This window comes from Candida metapsilosis, assembly GCF_017655625.1.
Source record: "Candida metapsilosis strain BP57 chromosome Unknown scaffold1, whole genome shotgun sequence".
NCBI lineage: Eukaryota > Fungi > Ascomycota > Pichiomycetes > Serinales > Debaryomycetaceae > Lodderomyces > Lodderomyces metapsilosis.
In genome coordinates this window covers 2,557,857-2,578,585 of record NW_027138159.1, presented here as the reverse complement: position 1 = coordinate 2,578,585, position 20,729 = coordinate 2,557,857, and the positions used below count along the sequence as shown (strand labels likewise).

Sequence of the window (20,729 nt, the reverse complement as noted above, 5' to 3'; positions counted from 1 at the left end):
GAAAATTAGCCTTTTTCTATTTACCTACTCTTCTGCTTTCCTAGTCATCTTGATCCCAGTTTCCTGGTCTTGGTTGCTGTGGCATCACTGGTCCTCCAGCTCTCTTGGCCATAATAATTTGATCAATAGACAAGATTGTATTCGTAGCATCAACCGCCAAATCAATAGCTGATTTCTTGGTTGCCAACACATCCAATACTCCAGTATCTTCAACATCACCAGTATCTATATTTAAACCTTGCTTTAAACCGTCATCTCCTCTATCATCAGCATGAGCAGCATACAATTTACTTATAACTTCAGTTGAATCGAATCCAGAAGTTTCTGCAAGTACACGAGGCACAACTTCAAAAGCCTTGGCAAACGATTTAATTGCCAATTGATTCAACCCTGGCGTCGTTTCACCATACTGAGTAATGCGCTTAGACAATTCAATTTCAACGGCTCCAGCACCAGGTAATAGTCTATTATCCTTAAGTAATCCTTTTATTGAACTTACACCATCATCAATGGCTCTCTCAATATCATCCAAATTGTTTTGAGTGGCTCCTCTAATAATAATTGTGGCTGTTCTAGTACTCGATTCACTTTGTCTGAATATAGTTACTCTGTCACCACCAATCTCCTTGGTCTCAACTACATCAATCTCACCCATTTCATCAGGAGTTGGAGCACCTAATCTAGGTAATGGAGTAGCACCACAAACTTGACATATTCTTCTCAAGTCAAATTTCGAAGGAACACGTAAAACCAATAATCCATACTTGTTCAAATAATGTAAGGCCAATTCACCAACATTGGATCCAGCAACAACAACTCTTGCCCCCGAGGAATGAATCTCTTTACACATTTGATCCAATTGTTGTTCTTCACCTTTTGTGAAATCAAGCATTTCTTGAGCATTATGCAACAATACAGTTCCCTTGGTTTCAGTAGTTGATATATCAATTGGACATGTGAAAACAGCAACTTTCGAATTGCTTACACTCTTGACTGACCCTTCAGGCTCTCTAGGGAAAACCATACCTTTAACAACTTCAGATTGAGACAAGGATGATCCCATGATTTTAACCACCCTAATTCCATCAACATTGAAATTGGCTGGGTTCTTAGGATTAACCACCGACTGCACAGCTTTGACAACCAATTTAGAAATCGTATCCTCAACACCATATTGTTTTGCCGAAATCACTGGCTTAACAGCCTTGATTAAATCAGTTTCAAACGATGAAATCTTATCAACAACCAATTTATCCAACGTTTCCATCACAAACTTATTAGCCAAGGTGAAACCTTGAATAATTTCCGAAACATTCAACCCCAAACTCAACAATTTTTCAGCAACATTTAAAAATTCACCAGCTAATATAATGACAAGATTGGTATTATCACCCATTTCAAACTCTTGTTGCTTTGAAGCCATAATAAGAATCTTGACAACAGGATGAACAATTTCCAATTCATTAATCATGGTGGCAGCATCACTGGTGATGAATTTCCTTCCGAGTTTGTTGACAATAATTTTGTTTCTGCCACTTGGTCCCATTGATGTTTGTAAAATCGTGGCGATTTCACGTACTGCTTCGACGTTTCTTGTTATTGCTCCATCTTCATTGGAGTAGGAGGAGTATCCCTTTTTGAACAAGCCTGAGTTTGGTGCTTGTGGAAGTTTCAATGACATTCTGGAGGGGAGTTTTGTTACAATTGATGGAATGGAAGATCAAAGAAGATGAAGAAGAAGAAGAAAAAAAAAAAAATTTAGACTTTTTCCTTTTTGCAATTGTAATATGCAGGTAGAGTATGCTATAAGGATATTATTCTAACCACTATAAAAGAAGTATATCATCTAAAACATATCTCTTTCTCTATATTAGTTCCTACTTTCAAATGGGTGCACAATTTGACCCTAAGTGATGCCCTTCCAATACCCAATTGCTGCCTAGTCAACGCGTTTCATTTGCGACATGAAATTGTTGAAAAAAAAAGAAACAAGACAAAAAAACCTGAAAAAACAACAAAAAAACAGCTTCAATACCATAGACCCCACCTATGTTGCTCCACCCATTAGCCAAAAGAACACTCACTCCCCATGCATTCAAGCTACGTTCCGTATGCTTTCCAAAACTATTCCCTGTCGCCTCACTAATAAGTCTCCGGTTCAACTCAACCCAACCCACCAAACTTACATCGAAATCATTATTTGATCCTTCAGTATGGACAATACCGAATGTGTTAACTTATACCCGAATCATTGCTACTCCTTTCATTGGATACCACATTGTTTATGGGAACCCCATTACGGCTCTACTGCTATTTACATATTCCTGTGTTACTGATTTCATTGATGGGTATATTGCTAGAAGATTTAATATGAAATCAGTAGTGGGGTCAATCATAGATCCTTTAGCTGATAAATTTCTCATGACTATATGTACGTTATCATTAGCATACATTCACTCAATCCCAACTATTCTTGCATCTATTATTATTGGACGTGACGTTTTGCTTAGTTTTATGTCATTTTATTACCGTTTCAAAAGCTTATCCCGACCAAGGACATTAAACAAGTTTGTCAGTATTGGACAATACCCAACCATAAGTGTTCATCCAAACTTTTTGGGCAAATTAAACACTGCATTACAAATGCTTTATATTGGAAGTTTGGTTTATAGACCACTTTTGGAAACTGTTGTTAGTGATGCGGCATTTGATGGGCTAGGGTTGATTGTTGGTGCAACTACATTACTTAGTGGGGCCAATTATGTATTCAATAAGAATTCATGGAAATACGTGAAATAAATGGATCATTATACATAATCATTAGAGCTTTGAAAATTGTTGAAGAATGTTTGTGATGCAACAAAACTGATGTGAAAAGGACGAGGAATTTTCGTTTGTGGTGGACATTTAGCTCTAGTGGGACAAAGTTGTAGGACGTTATGATGCTCTGTACAGTTTTGTTTACAAATGGGTGGTGGTGCTTATCCAAAAGATTGTAAATATTGGATATGCAATATGGTATTGACTGGTGTATGGGATAAGACAACAAAAAGTGGTAGAAATAGACTAAATGGGTGTTGTTTGATGTTGTATCAATAATCTCCAAACATTGATTGAAGTGGTTTTGAAGTGGTTTAGAAAACTTGCGATGCTTGATTCGATATAGAAACTTTTGTATCAATTGGTCATGAAATTTAGACAGTCTGTTTGATAGAAAGTATTTGATTATTTCCATATAGCCTAACAATTGGGTCTTCGGTAAGTTGCCTACTTTATAGGTGTAGTATTGAACACCAAACTCTTGAAGTAAACTTTCAATCTTTGGATCAATTGGATCCATAAATCTGTCAATGACTTCTTGGTTATCGTTAGTAAAAGAAACCATATGAAAAGTGATCCTTTACACTTACCATCCACATCTTTTCCTGTTTCTCTTTTTACCCTAAGTATGACAAGGGCGAGTCCAATTGAAAAGTTGATCATTGGCAACAAGATTGGTTGCAAAACTGAAACTTTTTTTTTTCCACTCTGAAAAATGCTTTGAAGAACATGAAGAAGAGGGAGAAGTTTGAAGTCATGAGTATGAGCATAAAGTATAACACTATAACTACTTACTACATGGCTTACTAATTATTAATTATATACTGTTAGTACTCATATATTTGGCACTTGTTTCGTTGTAATTCACACCCCATTAAACTTCAGGACATAAAAGGAAACTATAGTTCATTGCTGCTGTTGATAACTTAGCTTTATGAACATTATACACTGATCCGGCTCATATTTCGGGTTAATTTAGTTGGTACTAAGAAACTGCCACCTTTAGGTCTTTTCCAAGGTTCAGTGATTACAAGCAGGAGCGATGTCGGACCTTTCTACTGCAAAACGGCAGAGAATCAACTACAACAGGGAAAGCAATGATTCTCTGCTTTATCAAGCTATTGGTTTTGATGGTGTGACCGACAGAGACCATCCTCGTCAAAGTCAGCAAACTTTCTCAGTTTCGGAAGCCAGCTTCATTTTGAACACCGGCTCCCACCGAAAAAGCAAAAAAAAAGCAAAACACCACCACTTCCCGGCTCCAATGGCAAAGTATTACATCCACAGCTAACTCAAAACGTTTAGCTATTGATATGGAGGCTGTTGTACTACAAACTCTATTGTATATTTTATATGCCGGCAGTAGTTGCAACTATAAATCGTACGATTCCTTTGTATGCCGGCGGATTTCGCATTTCGGTAGTGTGCACGCACTTTTTCAGTTTTTTAGATACACCTAATAAAACTACTACATTGGTTAAAATTGCTATCTCGTGGGAAGAGAGGAGATATACGTCATAGAGATTGTATGTGTGTAGCTTTATAAGAGAATATACTTTTTCGAGTAGTAGTGTTTATTAACTGTATAAGTATCTATAATTATTTATTGTAGAATGTATAAATAAACGCCCTACGTCACACACAATAAAGAAACAAAGAGACAGAAACAAAAAAAAAAGGAGAGAAGAAGAAGAAGAAAGAAAGAAAGAAGAAAACAACAAGTGTCAAAGCAGCATACTCAACAGCACACACAGACAGACTCCCACAGGTACCATAGAAAGAAGAATCAAAGTGCAGTGTCACCAGAGCAACACATACGAAACTTAACACTTTTAATCAGTTTTTACTATTTGAATTGAGAGAGATTTTTTTCTTATAAATTCCAGCACACAAAAATTTATCAAAAAGGCACTATTATTACACACAATACTTGCAAACACACACACACGTTGCCGTTATAAAGGAGAAGAGCTATATATATATTTTACAACCAAAACATACAACTACTTCCTTTAAGAGAACACAGTCCAGTGATAACTGATAATCGAGAACTACCACATAGTAGATGCTGACAAATAACTATCCCGTGGCATTTAACCCACATGCTCAAGCACTAGCCCCTGATGGTACTCTACCTCCAACTCAACAGAATAATCTTCACCAGCAGCAGCAACAACAACAACAACAACAACAACAACAGCAAGTTCCGTTTCCTGAAATTCTGCGCTCGGAAACAGTACCTAATATGCCCAATTTCAACATGCAACAAAATCAGCATCCTCAGGAATTGCAACACCAACAATTCCAACAAGCACAAGCACAGGCTCTCAATGCTAGGTATCAGCAACAACAACAGCAACAGCAGCAGCAGGCGCAACAGCAGGTTCAGCAGCTACAACAGAAACAGCTACAAGCACAAGCACAGGCACAGTCTCTACATAATCATAGTAACTCACACAACGAGACGTCTCAAAACATGAATGATATTGCTTTGGAAGCCAAACAAGCTCAGTTGCAACAACAACAACATACAAACAAGAAGTCCACAGCTGAACACAGACCATCACTACAATCACAAAAGAGCTTCAACCACTCGGCTTTTTTCAATATGCCATCTCATAATCCATTTGATTTCAATTCGTATCCAATTACAAACCCACCCATTTTTGACTCAACTTTAATGTTGCCTTACTCAATAGATGGTGTACCTAGAAGAAGAAGAATTTCTATATCTAATGGTCAAATTGGTCAAATTATGAACCATGAAGCGTTTTTTGATACTGATGAGTTTAGTTCCTTGGATGATGATTTTACTCAACGATTTAATGATTATGAGTTGAACAGATCAGTTACACCTGGTCAAGAACAACAGGAGCAAGAAATGGCTCCTCCACATGTTGTTACAGGTGCACCTGTGCCCCCACCACATCAACAACAACAACCTCCATCCGGATTCATTGGTGATCAAGGGCAACAAGCATTTGCTAGTATTACTCCCGCTAGTGATAACGATTCGTCTGTGAGTACAATACCAACTACATCTGTCCAGAACATGTCTACGGCTGCTACTTCTGCTCCATTATCTGCAACACCGGGTGTGAATATACAACAACAACCACAACATCATCTACCTGTAGCGCAACACCCTCAGCCTCAACATCCAATACATCATCATGGACAAGTACAACCGCCACCACCACATCCTTCCCATCCACCTCAGTCAGTACCACAACAAGCACACCCTCCTCACCCAGCACAATCCGCACCACCCATTGCACCACAAGCACAAGCTCCACCCCCGCAACAACAACCTACCCCATCACGCCCCCACTCCCCACCTGTTGCCGGCTTACCCCCACCAAACCACCTGTTAATCTACAACAACGAAGTCATATACAATCCCAACAACGGACCCATAATGGGCACGGCAGCATGGAAGAAGGAGAGATTATTGGAACGGAATCGAATTGCGGCTTCAAAGTGTCGACAACGGAAGAAACAAGCACAGATGGCGTTGCAGGAAAACGTCACCAAGATGGAGCAGGATTTGAAGGTGAAGCTGGATCAATTGAATCATTTGCAGCTGGTTTTGAGTCATTATAAGATGAATATTGCCAAGTTTTTGGAGAGTGATGATAAAGATGAGAAGTTGTTGAAGGATTTGATTGAGTTTATATAAAGAAAGCGGGAAGAATGCAGTGGGCTACAGTGGCTGACTAGTTGGCTGGCTGGTGCTTGTTTTGATTTATTAGCTCTATTTTTTTTTCAGGTTTAGTAAAACTAGGTCTTTATTTTCACTTTATGATGTTGTGTATTTTTTTTGCTAATTCTATAGAATTTTTAATAGATGAAGTATACCCTCCTTTATATACACATCAGAGATGTAACGATACCTATTAAACTCTCCCTCTTTCATCTCTCTTCTTTTCTTACTTTGTCGACTTAGGCAACCCTTGTTCATTGATCAACGACTCAGAACTCACTTGGGGTCCTTCTCCAATCCCAGTCAAAATCACCCTCGACACACCACTCCATTGCGCCTCCTGCTCATAGCTTTTCCCATTCCATCCATCAACATGACCATAAAATTTATACAATGCCAGCAACACTTTTGTCTCATTCGCTTCATCGTAATACACAACGGCATTAGGACCAGCATCAAAAGTGTATGCAGCAACAATCTCACCTGCATCACTATTCAATTTCTCAACTAGTTTAATTATCCGCTTACTCGTATCATTCAAGTAAAAAATCGGTGGGTACGAGTCTAAACAAACAGCATGAAACTGATTCGAATCCTGCATCGTCAATTTCCCAAATTCATTAAAATCCTTGTTCAAAATCGCTTGTTTCATAACTTCAAACCTTTGCGGAACAACATGGTCAATACGATACTGAAACAAATCCGACGTGGCAACGGTCAATTGCATCCCAGAAGTACTAGGAGTATCCTTCTTATCATCAGAAACAACCATGATTGCCGCTTTCAAACTTGGCCAGTGTGACAATGGAGCAATTTCCACCGCTTGTGAATCGTCACCATTGGCCAATTGACCCATTTCCCAAGCGACGAACCCACCAAATAAGGATCTACATGCTGATCCGGAGCCTTTACGCGCAATCTTGCTCAATTCTGAGCTCGATGTAGGTAAGGCAAACAATTTGGCAATGGCACTAATTAAAGCGGCGAATCCTGCTGCTGATGAAGCCAAGCCCGCAGCCGTGGGGAAATTATTTTCAGAAACAATGTGTAATTTGTACTGAGACAATTTAGGTAAATCTTTATCCTTGGACTCATCTTCCAATTGTTTACGCAATTGTCGTAAATCTGCAAGACAAGCTTGAGTACGTGGTGTATCTAAACTTTCCAATTTCCCATTGAGCCATAATTGATCATTTGTGAAATCGGGTGATGCTGATGCTGTGGTTAATGTACGTAAGTCATTTTGGGATAATGTTACTGAAATTGATGAGTTGGTGGGTAAGTTCAAGTTTTTGTCACGTTTGCCCCAATATTTAAGTGTCTAAAGAGGTAGGGGAGTTAGTATTTATTAAAGATGAGGAATCGTTTTTAGGTGACACTGTGGGAGTTGTAAATTTTACATACGGCAATGTTGACTGGAGCAGTCACTGATGCTTGGTATATCATTAGGGACTATTGTGAGTTGAAGTTGACGTTGGCTGCCAGATGGTGATATTTTTTTTTCTTTTGGTTCAATGCAGCGATGAAAATTTCTCGTCTGGTTGTTTATACGAAGAAAATATACGACCAGACCCAAGCACAAATATATATAAATGAAGTTTATATTATACTACTAATACAAAAGAGACTACTAACTCTCCACTATTTTCCTATAAGGCGAAAAGTGCAAAGCTAAAAAAACACATAAGAAAGAAAACAATCAAGACCGTTTCTTTTTCTCATCAACATCATAAAAATCAAGTACATACTCCCCCATAGCTCTTCCTACCTCTCACTCACTTCCTTGTCCATTTCCAAATTCTAGCTTTACAATCACCAGATCCAGTAGCAAAGATCCCCTCACTAGCCAGCAAATTCGAAGACACAGCAACTGAAATAACAGAATTTCTATGTCCTTGCAACATCAACAATGGATTAGCTGAAGCTTGATCCCAAAATATAACTCCACGGTCTTTTGAACCCGAGAGTATATATTCATTATTTGGAGTACAACAAACCGACAAAACAAAGTCCTTGTGGCCAATATAAGTTGCCTCACAACTTGAATTTTTATCCAGTTTACCATCCAAATTCCACAACTTGACAGTTCTATCCAATGAACCCGAGGCAATTTGATGACCAGTGTTTGAGAAAGCGACAGAGTAAACTGAATCTTCATGTCCATTTCCATTATCATTACCTGAGTCCAATCTTTCAACAAGGAATCCAGTAGTTGAATCCCATACCCTAACAGTACGATCCAAAGAACCAGCAGCAATTAATTTCCCATCTGGTGAAACAGCAACCGTGGTGACACCATCTTCAATACTCAAAGTTAATGAACATTGAGATGATCTCCAACTCCAAATTCTAACTGAACGATCACCAGATCCTGAAACTAAACGTTCTCCATCAGGGAAGAAGTCCAATGAATAAATATCTTGTTCATGACCTCTTAAAACCTTGATGATTCTCTTGGTGGTTAAATCCCAAATTCTAATTAAACGATCTTCAGCACCAGTAGCTAATAATTTACCATCGGGTGAGAAACAAACTGATCTAATGTATAAATCTCCATTAGATGAAGGTGTATCATCCTCTTTAGTTTCTGAACTAGATGAATCGTCAATCAATTTAGCCACCAATTCACTAGTTTCAACATTGAAAACTTGAGTAGTTTTGTTGCATCCAGTAGCGATGAATTTACCATCTTTAGAGAAACGAACACAACAAACAACAGATGAGTGGTCCAAAGAATGGATTAAATCAACGTCTAAATCACGAGCAAAAGCTGGGTTATACAAGACATAGTAATCGAGGTTTTGTTTTTTAAAGTCTGGGTTAGCTTTAGCAACATCCAAATCTTGTAAAAATGGAGGTATTTCCTTGACATGTGCTGCTTTTTGAGCCGGATTGACAATGTATTGTGACTTGTCAATGATGGTTAATGCGTTGCTTGCGGAAGCTGGTGCTTGGACTGTGCTTGGTGCTGTTGCTGCTGGTGTTGCAGAAGTCACAGGAATAGCAGGAGAAGCTTGTGTTGGAATTGTTTGTTGAGACTGAGTAGTAGCTGCAGCTGGAAGTGGAGCTTGTTGGACTGGAACAGGGGCAGGTGCCTGCTGTTGTTGAATTGGAGGAGGTTGTTGATGTTGAACAGGCTGTGGCTGAGGTGCTTGTTGAACAGGTTGTGGTTGAGGTGGAGGTACCTGTTGTTGTTGTTGTTGCTGTTGCTGTTGCTGTTGTTGCTGTTGATATCCATTCTTCATCTGTCTATCTCTATTTTCCAATTCAGTCTTTAATCTCAATATTTCTTCTTCATAAGCCTCTTTAATTTTTCTATGAGCCATTTCTAATTCATAAACAGTTTGTCTAATCTGTTGCAATTCAGTATTTTGTTGAGAATACTTTAAATGATATTCATCTTCAATTTTTTTAAAACTAGTGGCTTCATTTAAAGCATAGTCAAATTCAGACTTGATAGCATCCAACAACTCATTAAGACGAGTTTGATGGTTTCTTTGATTGTATACAGACATATGTGTGATTTGGTAAAAACAAAAGAGAGAAATGTGCTGTATAAAATAGAGTGTTTGTTTGTTGGTTTGTGTTTGGTGCCGGTCTAGTGAAGTTGACGTTGGAAGAAAAGAATTTTTTTTTTTTGCTCTGTTGTTCTGTTGTTGTTCTGTTGTTCTGGTTTTTCTTTTTCTTTTTCTTCTCTTTTTTTTTTTTAAAAAAAAAACAAATTTTGAAAATTTAATTGTATACTTTTGTTTGTGTCATTTTATAGTGGACAAAAACAAAAAAAAAAAAAAAAATTATCACCAAACTTATATAAAAAGACAACCAAATTCAAAACCAAAATTTATTTGAAACCACCACACACACACGCATATTATTATTATTACTATAATAATAATGCAAGAGAAAAAAATTCTGTTTTGAATAAGTCTACATCACCACATGCACAAACGCAACACCATACCGCTAAACATATGTATACTCATACATACAAGTCTTCTTCTCTCTTCTTATATATATATTAATTAGACTTATATGCCTTTTTCACCTTTTCACTGGCTGGCTAACTGACGCGAGTGGAGCGGAATTTTTTAAAATTTCGGGTCTTCTCATTTACACCCCCAAAACTTACACCCCGTCTTTAAAAACCATAAAACATAGTTACAACCCCTTTTTCTCGTGTGAAAAAAAAAAAAAAAAGAATTCAATGTCGCATTATATACATTTACGACATCACTTCCATGACAACCACTAACAGTACAGAAAGTAACTACATATAATAATTAACAGTTTTTACTTTTACAGTTGTTGTAAATTACAAAATTTATACACATTTACAATTTATGTAAAAACTGGAATTTCTACATCACTCTGTGCTTTTTTTTTTTTCTCTTATACTATTACAATCCAACTTTTCCAATACCAGTATTCAATAACGCATTTTGAGATGCCAATCTTTCATGCTCAGCCAACTCTCTTCGCGTAATTGTATTACCTCTTCGCCTCTCACTGGTTTTTGTACTACTACTACCACCTCCAGTTATATAATCACTTGCTTGTTGTGATCTTGATGAGGGAGATGTAACTTCTTTAGTTAGTTTGTGTGAACCATTAGTGGAGGATTGCTTTGGAAAGGATTTTAATTGGAGTGGATTCGTCCTTGGTCTGGTTTTTTTCTTTAAGTCAGTTGGCTCTGTCTTGTTGGCACTCTTTGTAAGTTCTTCGTTTACACTTTCATCATCATCATCATCATCATCATCATCGTCCTGCTCTTCTTCTTCATCCTCCTCTTCATCATTATCATCTTTATCACCACCTTCTTCATCTTCATCCTCTTGAGGAGGACCCAACTTCTTAGAAACAAAATCAACAACTTCTCTCCACGATCTCATACCACCCATAGCAATATTCCCATCCATATCAACACATTTTTCAACTGGTTTTAAAATAGTCATATTGGGATACGTTTCTTGTAGTAAACTCAATTGCTTCTTGGTCATTGGATGTGAATACATTGAATTGGTTAATGCCAATGCTGCAACTATAGGTTTTGGTGCAACCAAGTTATTTGATAAAATTGTTGTATCCTTCTTCAACTCAGGCTGTTGGGGCTGAGGCTGCTGCTGTAACTGCTGCTGCTGTGACTGTGGCTGTGATTGTGCACTGATAGTTGAAACAGGTGCTGTTGAAGTAGTTGATGTTGTTGGCGGTGGTGGTGGTGAATTTACCTGCAGTGGCTGTTGCAGAGGTTGCTGCAGTTCAGACACATGATGTATCTGTGGCATTGGCCAAACATGCAACAACTCAGTCAACAAATTATCAGCCAACCCATTAATCAACTTGGCCATAGTATTTGCACTCAATGGAGCCAACAACAACACATCAGTCCATCTTTGTAAATCATACGACAAATTATACTGTTGAAACACATGTGATGCAATTTGCTTCTTTATTGGCAATTGTCCCAGTGCAACTGCTTTCGAATAAACTTTTTGAAATGGCGATGTCAAGAAATACTTTTCACCATCGTCACTAAACCACACTTTAACTCCCATTTCATCAAATTTATGCAACTTCTCCAGCAAAATATATTCAGCTGATTTAGTTAAAAGTACTTGAATTTCCAATTTATCATGAGAATACAATTCAAATAATTTCTCAATTATAAGGAAAATATTCTTGTGGATTGATATACATCCGGTAATACCAATAAGTAAATGTAGTTTATTATCATCAGATGAAGTAATTGCATCCTCATCATGCAGTCTGATTTCATTGGCTGATGTGTTGGCTGATTGTCGCGTAGATTCAATAAACTTTTTATCATCAATCAGAGAATAAGTTAATGAATTCATTCGCGATACCCCTGGTTGAGAAGTTTGTTGTGGTAGGGATTGTGGTGGGGGATGCAACTGCTGTTGTTGTTGTTGTTGCAGGTTGCTCAGCAGTGGTGAGAAAACAGGTGGAGACAATGCTGGTTTTGTTGAAGGTGGTGGTGAAACCAAACTAGAAGTAGCACTACCTTGTGATGAAATAATAGGAGTACCATTAAACCCAAGCGGCATATATTCTTCAAGTTGTGAGCCAGGTGCTAGCCCATGCTGTATAGGACTAATGGCATCAGTTGATACAAACTGTGGGTGTTGATCTGTTTGTGGGGTGGTCTCCAACTGCTGCTGTAGTTGCTGTTGCGACGTAGCAGAGTAAGGTGGTTGTGGTGGTTGCGATGGTGGTGGCGCTGGTACTGACTGATCAATTTTAGTTTGAGATAAACATGATTTCAAATTGGGGTCTTGTTTTACCACCAAAGATGGAAGTTTCTTATTACTGGACAGTGTCAGTGAGTTAGGATTACTTGTTGTTGTGGTTGCTGCTGGAGCTGACTTTGTTTTAGATTCTTTATTAACCAAGTCTCCTTCTTTCAATTGCGAAGGCTTTTTAGGAATAGGTTGGTGCAAGTAGTTACCACTTGATTGATCTTGATTCAAATGCAACTTTACAGTAGTGTTGATGACACCTTCCTTTTTTCCTTCTCCCTCTGTATCTTGCTTTGACGTCATTTATTGTGTGTTTAATTAAAAGAGCGGGATTTTTATTATTTTCTTTTCCTGTCTGATTACAAATTCAAGGAAACTATAGTAGTGATTAGCGGCACCACTATCTAGATGGATTGAGGTGATAATGGAGCGTTCAAAGTAACTCTCCTTTTATCTCTTTGTAACAAAAAAAAAAAAACGGCTAAAGAAGGAAGGTGTTTAAATAAATCTTTTTGAGTTGGGTGATATATATATATATATATTTTGATGACTAAAGCCACTTCTAATTATGACATCTAACAAAAATTTTTTTTTTTGTTTTCTCTCTCTCTCTGTATTTATTTATTTATTCTTTCTTCCTCTTTCCTTTTTCAGATTTCCTAATAATACAATACGAAACCTACCAAGGAGTATCACCATCATTCAAAAAAGATGCAAAAGCCTCACGATATACTCTACAATGGAATAAAAGCTGCACAATCCCTCACTCGTCCTCTTTCTTTCTAAAGCTACACGAGAGGCCCTCAATGTAAACAAAGTTTATTTTTGGTCTTTGTGCTCGGAATTTCCCATCTGTATGCCAAATACTCGGGCTCTGGTTTTTGAATAAGACCTCTCTCCCACCCTCACATCAGATGACATCATAAAAGGTTTAAAAAAGTATATAAGTCATGTTTAAAAGTGGCAAAGTTGCTTTGAGTTGCAGGAATATACTGATCCGACAAAAGTATAGATAGAGATATGCGTTTGTGATACAAAAGAAGATATACGTTGGGTTCTATATGATACATCTGGCTCCCTTCGTATGTAGTGTCTACACCATCTCAAGGTAACCTATACCTTTTTGTTCGATGTGGAGATCCTATTAGTCTCTTTTGGCCGTTAGCAACGAGATAAATCAAAAATTTGTCAATCTGCAGTTTATTTGGTGATTTACAATAGCTGAAACACACATCTCCTAATACTCTCTCTTTACATCCACGAGCTGAAATATTTCGCTTGTGCTAGCTCAGTAAAGTTACCACTCTCAACAATATCAGCATTATCTAGATAATACTCAAAATCATCATAATTAGATCCTGTATATTTAAATGGACTCGTCGATGCTATATCAACTTCAGCGAATGTATATAACCTCCTCCTCCTCCGTTGTTCTTCTAGTTGGTGAATTAGTGAGACCTGCTTGCCAAGAAACAATCTAACAACTTCTTTTGGGCCGTCTAATTCAAAGTACGAACATCAGTAACGTGTGAAACTGAAAGTAGATTGAGTAGAACTTTGTAATTGCCAATTGATTCTGTAGTGGGAATAGCAAACGCAAGCTACACGGTAACTCGGGACAGTAGTCATTGGCTACTGAAACAATACATGTTCTCACAGTTGGAAGTCTCTTTCTGAATATATTTCCCACTAGGAGCAACCCTATCGGCCCTAAGGTCAAGCGTATCTCCGCCAAGTTGAACTGAACTTAATCAAACGTACGCGGTAGGTTGAACAATGCACAAGGGCAGGCACTATAAACTTCGCACTATGTAGTGGGGCAAAAGTGAGGGTTTTTTATGAAAGTTGCGAAACGGATAATTTCACTTCATAATCAATGAATCAAATACATATCTATAGTCCGCGTAAACAGTTCAGATCTCCACTTCTTTTTTATACGAAGGAAGTTAATTCTCAACCGAGGGCCGCCCGTTTTGAACTCAGTATGTGGCTCACACCAAGGATATAGTATCAGTGACAACACGCGTTTTGGAAGCAGCATTATATTGTACCTTAGAATCAATTTACTTCAATATCCTCCTCTGACACATCATCTAATCGTGGTGCAAAGTGGCTGCTAAAACATTTTGCCACTTTGACAAACACACTCACTTTTATAATCTTGTGTAAGATTGCTTACTTTTATAATATTAAGAGAGAAGATCTAACCACCGGAAAGTCAGATAACAGAGTGCTGTAAGGAAAGCAGTAGATACGAAAGATGTCGAAGATACGTTCAATTAAAACACCACGATGAAAATCGCAACTGACTTCCGTAATAGGAAACCAAAAGAGCATGTGATAAACGGATAATAGGTTGACACAATTTATATCCGCGATTTGAACAAAAGTACACGCACCACTTTAGACCCCGCGTCCCGTCCCTTTTTTCCCTCTTCTTGTGATAAATTGAAAATCAGTTTATAACAGTTAAACTTATAAATTTGCATATCTATCACAAGGGATACTTTTTTTATTTTTGCTTTTTTGCCACTCGTATTCAACCACAGAGCAGCTACCTCTAATCTTACTTTTACACTAGTCTTACAATCATGGCTCCTATTTCTACTGCTTCAGAAGCTTCTTCAAGCAAAATTGATGAATCATATGCTGAAATTGATAAAATTACCTCCAATTCATGGTACACCCCAATTAATGAAATTGCCCCCAAGGTTCAAAAAGTCACTGATGCATTTTTTGCAAAACAAAAGACTCATGATATTCAATTTAGATTGAATCAATTGAGAAACCTTTATTTTGCTGTCAAGGATAATCAAGAAGCTTTGATTGAAGCTTTGGAAAAAGATTTCTACCGTGCTCCATTTGAATCAAAAGCTTTGGAAATCGAAGGTGGCTTGAATGAATTGGTTCATACTATGGCTTGTTTACATGAATGGGCAAAGCCAGAAAAGGTTACTGATTTATCTATTTCAATGAAGTTGAATCCAGTTTATATCGAAAGGATTCCATTGGGTGTAGTTCTTGTCATTTCTCCATTTAACTACCCATTCATTTTAACCTTGTGTTCAGTCGTTGGTGCTATTGCTGGTGGTAACCATGTTGTTTTGAAACAATCAGAATCGACTCCAAATTTCTCCAACTTGTTTTCTCAAATCTTCACCAAGGCCTTGGATCCAGATACGTTTGTTGCTATCAACGGTGGTGTTCCTGAAACTACTGAATTGTTGAATCAAAAATACGACAAGATTATTTACACTGGTAATGGTACCGTTGGTAGAATTATTGCCAAGAAAGCTGCTGAAAACTTGACACCATGTATTTTGGAATTGGGTGGTAAGTCACCAGCTTTCATCTTGGACGATGTAACTGATGCCGATATTGTCACCGTGGCTAGAAGAATTGCTTGGGGTAAATTCACCAATGGTGGTCAAACATGTGTTGCTGCTGATTATGCTTTGGTTCCTAAAAAGTTACACGCAAAATTTATTGCTGCTATTAAAAAGATTTTGGAGGAGGACTTTTATCCTAATTTGAACAAAAACACCAAAGACTATACTCATCTTATTCATGATCGTGCTTTTAGTAACCTTTCCAAGATTATATCCAACACCAAAGGTGATATTGTCACTGGTGGCTTGAAGAATGCTGATGCCACAACTAGATTCATCCCACCCACTGTCATTGACAATGTCACTTGGTCGGATTCCACAATGCAACAAGAACTTTTTGGTCCTGTTTTACCTGTCATTCCTTATGACAATATCAACCAGGCAATCAGAGAGATTATTAGACAACACGATACTCCATTGGCTGAATATGTGTTTACTAGTGGCTCCACTTCTCCAGAAAAGAATCGCCAATTGAACCAAATTGTGACTAGTGTTCGTGCTGGTGCATTAATCGTTAATGATTTAATGATGCATGTTGCTTTAACCAATGCTCCATTTGGAGGTATTGGTGAATCTGGATACGGTTCTTATCACGGTAAATTCTCCTACAGAAGTTTCACTCATGAGAGAACTACAATTGAAACTAAATTATCAGGTGAGCAAATGTTGATGTCGAGATATCCACCATTTAGCGATGGAAAGGATGCTCTACTTGCCGCTGCTCAACAAAGTTACAATGGTAAAGTTTGGTTTGGAAGAAATGGTAATGTTGCAATTGGTGGACCTGGTTCAGTATTCAGTATTTGGAATACAATTGCTGGTATTTTCAACTTGATTGGAAAGGTTGCTACAACAAAGACCTAAAGGATTTAGATTTTGTTTTTGTATAGGTGTTTAATTGTGTTTTAAGAGATATTTTAAAGATTCAATCGATCCACTCTTAGCAAAGAAAAAAGAACATTACAAATTGGTGAATAAAAGAAAGCTAAAAACAAAAATCAAAATAAAAAAGCCAAAAGCAAGAACTGCACAATCAACCAGCAAAATACAAGCAAGCAAAATACCCCTAAACAGTAGCTCCTCCTAAGCGCTCCCGTTTTACTCTGAGATAAAAGTAACCTCAGTAAACCCAATTCCCTTTTCCTTACCATCAACTGCTTTACCACTCTCTGAATCCTTTTCCTTATCAAACACTTCAATTTCAAATTCATTACTGTATTGGTAAATGTATGGCTTGGCACCAGCAACTCCATTGACGATATTCTTTACAAATTGAGGGATTTCTGCCATAACATCAACACGTTCAACAAGGTTCTGTAAAGGACCAGATACTTTGGCTATGGTATTACCATTCAATGGATCGACATAGTTGAATTCGATGGATTTAGGAACTGGCCATCCAACTGAATCAACTTCTGAATCCAAATGAACAACTTCATTATCAATGGTGGCAAAGAGAATCTTTTCATTATCAGCAACTAATCCAATATTAACTTTGGTATTAGCATATGATTTAGGAGTGGTGAATTCCATTTGAATAGCAGCATAATTACTGCTTTGGAAGTTCATAAAATTCCATGATTTAGCAGCATGATGTGGCTTCATACCTTGTAAAGCCATAACAAACATGGTGTACCCATTAGTAATGGTAATCTCACCCAACTTCTTGGTCAAAATACGACCATTGACACTACATCTTGGCCAAAATACATGTCTCATTGATCCCCAAGGTTGATTGATATCGTCACCGTAAAAAGTCATACCATCTTCACCAAAAATGACACCATCGGTTAATCTTTCAACCGTCAATTCAACAATGGATTCATTACATACAAATGATCTCAATTTATAAGTTTTTGAATCAACCATTTCAAATTTCAAATTATCAGCTTCAAAATGAACATCATCGACAATTCTAAAATTCTCCAATTTAGTACTTGTCCAAATATTTTTTGATGGATCCTTGATATTGTATAACCTGAAAGTAAATTGAGCTGTAGTATGAACCCCCATAATATTTGAATGAATCAATTGACAAAATCCAACATTATTTGAAGCCAAATCAGTGAAATAAAAAGTTTGAGTCTCCACATTGGTATAGTTGGGACTTAGCCATTTGAAATCAGTAGACTCAGTTGGGCGATGAACTGATCCTGACTCCTTGTTGGTCCTTTTAGTCACTGGATGAATGGCGTCAGGGCCATATTCAGGTTCTTGGGTCCCTGCAACAGCAGAAAGACCTCCTTGTAGCCACTTGAACATTCTAAGGTTGGTGTTGGTAGTCAATTACGTTTCGTTATGTAAAGGATATCTTTTTTTTATTTCTTGATGCCTCCTATTTTGGTTCTAAACACGATGATGTACTTTTAAATGCAAATGCAAAGGCAAAATTTGAAGGAAAGAAAAGAAGGAAGTAGGCAGAGACAGAGCAAAAAAAAAAAAATTGCGATTGTCGGATTTCAATGACTAGATATCAATGTCGAAAGAATGGTTCTTATGACACTGGTTTGGGACACGACAAAGAAAATGTAACTACTATCTATAACAGTCTATATAGGTTGATTTTTCTAGTCTGTACTGGAAGCTGTAATATCGGTTCAACAAGGTAACAATTCTTGTTATTTTAAAGAACAGTAAAGGGTATCATTGGAACCACGTGTAACAGCCCCCCATAACGCTAATGTGAATGCCAAACAATTATTATAAAACTGAGTATGCTAACAGTAGCAGCTATGCATGAGCGCCTCTGGAGTATACTCAATGCCTGCTATAAACTCCAAGGCGTCGACGATCGTTTTTAAGTTTTGGCAATTTCCGACTAACAAAAAGCCAATTCTACGTCGTTCTGCTCTGCTTAACCCGTTCATCAAAATCCCACAACTGTGTCTTCCAATCAGCCAACATATTGTGCAACTCCACCAACTTTTTCAAATCCTTTTTGCTATTGTATAGCTCGATATACTCCTGATACTTGGATCTAAACTTCTGAGCCAAATTGATATAATATTCAATGGATTCTTCATCTGCAGGGAGCTTCACATACTAAGGAAGTAAATGTTAGTAATTTGATTCAATTAAAAGTGAAAGTCGTTGTTTGACATACGTAGTTTCCATCGGCAACTATGAGTTTCACATGAGTTATATTCAACCGTTTGATCTGTTCTATCATGTCACTGCTCAACGTCACCACAGTAGTATCCTTGTTGAGTGGAGCCTGTGTGGAGGACATTTTGCTTAAGGGGAATGCGGTTGCCTTTAATGAGTAGTATTGAAGCTTTGACACCTACTTTATGTTGGGTGGAGACTCTATCGACAGATCTGTCGCTACCATAAACGAGACAATAGAGAGAGAGAGAGAGAGAGAGAGCGAAAAACATCTTTTCATTTTTTGAGGATGAAAAAAAAAAAATTTTTCACTTTTCTGCATTTTTCCTTTCTTCATATCCATATACATATTAACAATCAAAAATGGCAAGAGGCCCGTATGTTCTTCCATAGTTTCAGAAATGAAATGAAATGGAGAATGAAGAAGTAAGCCCATGATGTGTTTTTACATCATGGCCGCACCAGTTGATTATACTGCTTAATCAATTTAGGATAATCAGGGAGCCTTGTCTTTGTTGTGTTTACTACTTCTTTATATCTTTCCATTCATTTATTCCAGTATTAATGTACTGTTTACTAACCGCCCTTGTTTTTTTAGAAAGAAACATTTGAAGAGATTAGCAGCTCCATCGCACTGGATGTTGGACAAGTTGTCCGGAACTTATGCTCCAAAATCATCACCAGGTCCACACAAATTGAGAGAATCATTACCATTGATTGTGTTTTTGAGAAACAGATTGAAGTATGCTCTTAACGGTAGAGAAGTTAAAGCTATTTTGATGCAACAACACGTTCAAGTTGATGGTAAAGTTAGAACTGATGCTACCTTCCCAGCTGGTTTTATGGATGTCATCACTTTGGAAGCTACTAATGAACATTTCAGATTGATCTACGATGTTAAAGGTAGATTTGCTGTCCACAGAATCTCTGCTGAAGAAGCCACTTACAAATTGGGTAAAGTTAAGAAAGTCCAATTAGGTAAAAAGGGAATCCCATACGTTGTCACCCACGATGGTAGAACTATCAGATACCCAGATCCATTGATTAAAGTCAACGATTCAGTCAAGATTGATTTGGCTACTGGTAAAATCACCGATTTCTTGAAATTCGATACTGGTAAATTAGTTATGGTTACTGGTGGTAGAAACTTGGGAAGAATTGGTGTCATTGTACACAGAGAAAAGCACGAAGGAGGTTTCGACTTGGTCCACATCAAGGATGCTTTGGAAAACACCTTCGTCACCAGATTGAACAATGTTTTCGTCATTGGTGAAGAACACGGTAAACCATGGGTTTCATTGCCAAAGGGTAAAGGTATTAAGTTATCTATTACTGAAGAAAGAGACAGAAGAAGAGCTCAACAAGGTCTTATTGCTTAAGGACCAGGTGTGTATTGAACATGTGTATAAACTTAATGAACGGTATTGAATAACAGTCGATTGTATGGGAAGATATAAT

At 37.6% G+C, this 20,729-nt stretch overlaps 10 protein-coding genes across 10 annotated transcripts; 4 read left to right on the top strand and 6 right to left on the bottom strand. All coding sequences in view use genetic code 12, as the record gives it.

Annotated features, from left to right (window-relative positions):
* Window positions 1-40: 40 nt before the first annotated feature.
* On the bottom strand, window positions 41-1,681 carry I9W82_001173 (CCT8; the record flags this gene model as incomplete). The annotated part of the gene is made up of 1 exon (XM_067689891.1): window positions 41-1,681. One exon carries the CDS (start codon window positions 1,679-1,681, stop codon window positions 41-43), a length of 1,641 nt encoding a protein of 546 aa, XP_067551196.1.
* Window positions 1,682-2,049: 368 nt separating this feature from the next.
* On the top strand, window positions 2,050-2,799 carry I9W82_001172 (CDP-alcohol phosphatidyltransferase family protein; the record flags this gene model as incomplete). The annotated part of the gene is made up of 1 exon (XM_067689890.1): window positions 2,050-2,799. One exon carries the CDS (start codon window positions 2,050-2,052, stop codon window positions 2,797-2,799), a length of 750 nt encoding a protein of 249 aa, XP_067551195.1.
* A 2,086-nt stretch (window positions 2,800-4,885) lies between these two features.
* Window positions 4,886-6,499, top strand: I9W82_001171 (bZIP transcription factor; the record flags this gene model as incomplete). Its single annotated transcript, XM_067689889.1, has 1 exon — window positions 4,886-6,499. The coding sequence occupies one exon, from the start codon at window positions 4,886-4,888 to the stop codon at window positions 6,497-6,499; it is 1,614 nt and encodes a 537-aa protein (XP_067551194.1).
* Window positions 6,500-6,749: 250 nt separating this feature from the next.
* On the bottom strand, window positions 6,750-7,969 carry I9W82_001170 (MVD1; the record flags this gene model as incomplete). The annotated part of the gene is made up of 2 exons (XM_067689888.1): window positions 6,750-7,844; window positions 7,928-7,969. The coding sequence occupies 2 exons, from the start codon at window positions 7,967-7,969 to the stop codon at window positions 6,750-6,752; spliced, it is 1,137 nt and encodes a 378-aa protein (XP_067551193.1).
* A 329-nt stretch (window positions 7,970-8,298) lies between these two features.
* On the bottom strand, window positions 8,299-10,038 carry I9W82_001169 (TUP1; the record flags this gene model as incomplete). Its single annotated transcript, XM_067689886.1, has 1 exon — window positions 8,299-10,038. The coding sequence occupies one exon, from the start codon at window positions 10,036-10,038 to the stop codon at window positions 8,299-8,301; it is 1,740 nt and encodes a 579-aa protein (XP_067551192.1).
* An 882-nt stretch (window positions 10,039-10,920) lies between these two features.
* On the bottom strand, window positions 10,921-13,080 carry I9W82_001168 (uncharacterized protein; the record flags this gene model as incomplete). Its single annotated transcript, XM_067689885.1, has 1 exon — window positions 10,921-13,080. One exon carries the CDS (start codon window positions 13,078-13,080, stop codon window positions 10,921-10,923), a length of 2,160 nt encoding a protein of 719 aa, XP_067551191.1.
* Window positions 13,081-15,368: 2,288 nt separating this feature from the next.
* On the top strand, window positions 15,369-17,030 carry I9W82_001167 (hexadecenal dehydrogenase; the record flags this gene model as incomplete). The annotated part of the gene is made up of 1 exon (XM_067689884.1): window positions 15,369-17,030. One exon carries the CDS (start codon window positions 15,369-15,371, stop codon window positions 17,028-17,030), a length of 1,662 nt encoding a protein of 553 aa, XP_067551190.1.
* Window positions 17,031-17,264: 234 nt separating this feature from the next.
* On the bottom strand, window positions 17,265-18,428 carry SVF1 (Svf1p; the record flags this gene model as incomplete). The annotated part of the gene is made up of 1 exon (XM_067689883.1): window positions 17,265-18,428. The coding sequence occupies one exon, from the start codon at window positions 18,426-18,428 to the stop codon at window positions 17,265-17,267; it is 1,164 nt and encodes a 387-aa protein (XP_067551189.1).
* A 573-nt stretch (window positions 18,429-19,001) lies between these two features.
* On the bottom strand, window positions 19,002-19,395 carry I9W82_001165 (uncharacterized protein; the record flags this gene model as incomplete). Its single annotated transcript, XM_067689882.1, has 2 exons — window positions 19,002-19,208; window positions 19,270-19,395. The coding sequence occupies 2 exons, from the start codon at window positions 19,393-19,395 to the stop codon at window positions 19,002-19,004; spliced, it is 333 nt and encodes a 110-aa protein (XP_067551188.1).
* Window positions 19,396-19,634: 239 nt separating this feature from the next.
* Window positions 19,635-20,650, top strand: RPS42 (40S ribosomal protein eS4; the record flags this gene model as incomplete). The annotated part of the gene is made up of 2 exons (XM_067689881.1): window positions 19,635-19,648; window positions 19,870-20,650. The coding sequence occupies 2 exons, from the start codon at window positions 19,635-19,637 to the stop codon at window positions 20,648-20,650; spliced, it is 795 nt and encodes a 264-aa protein (XP_067551187.1).
* Between the last annotated feature and the right edge of the window lie 79 nt (window positions 20,651-20,729).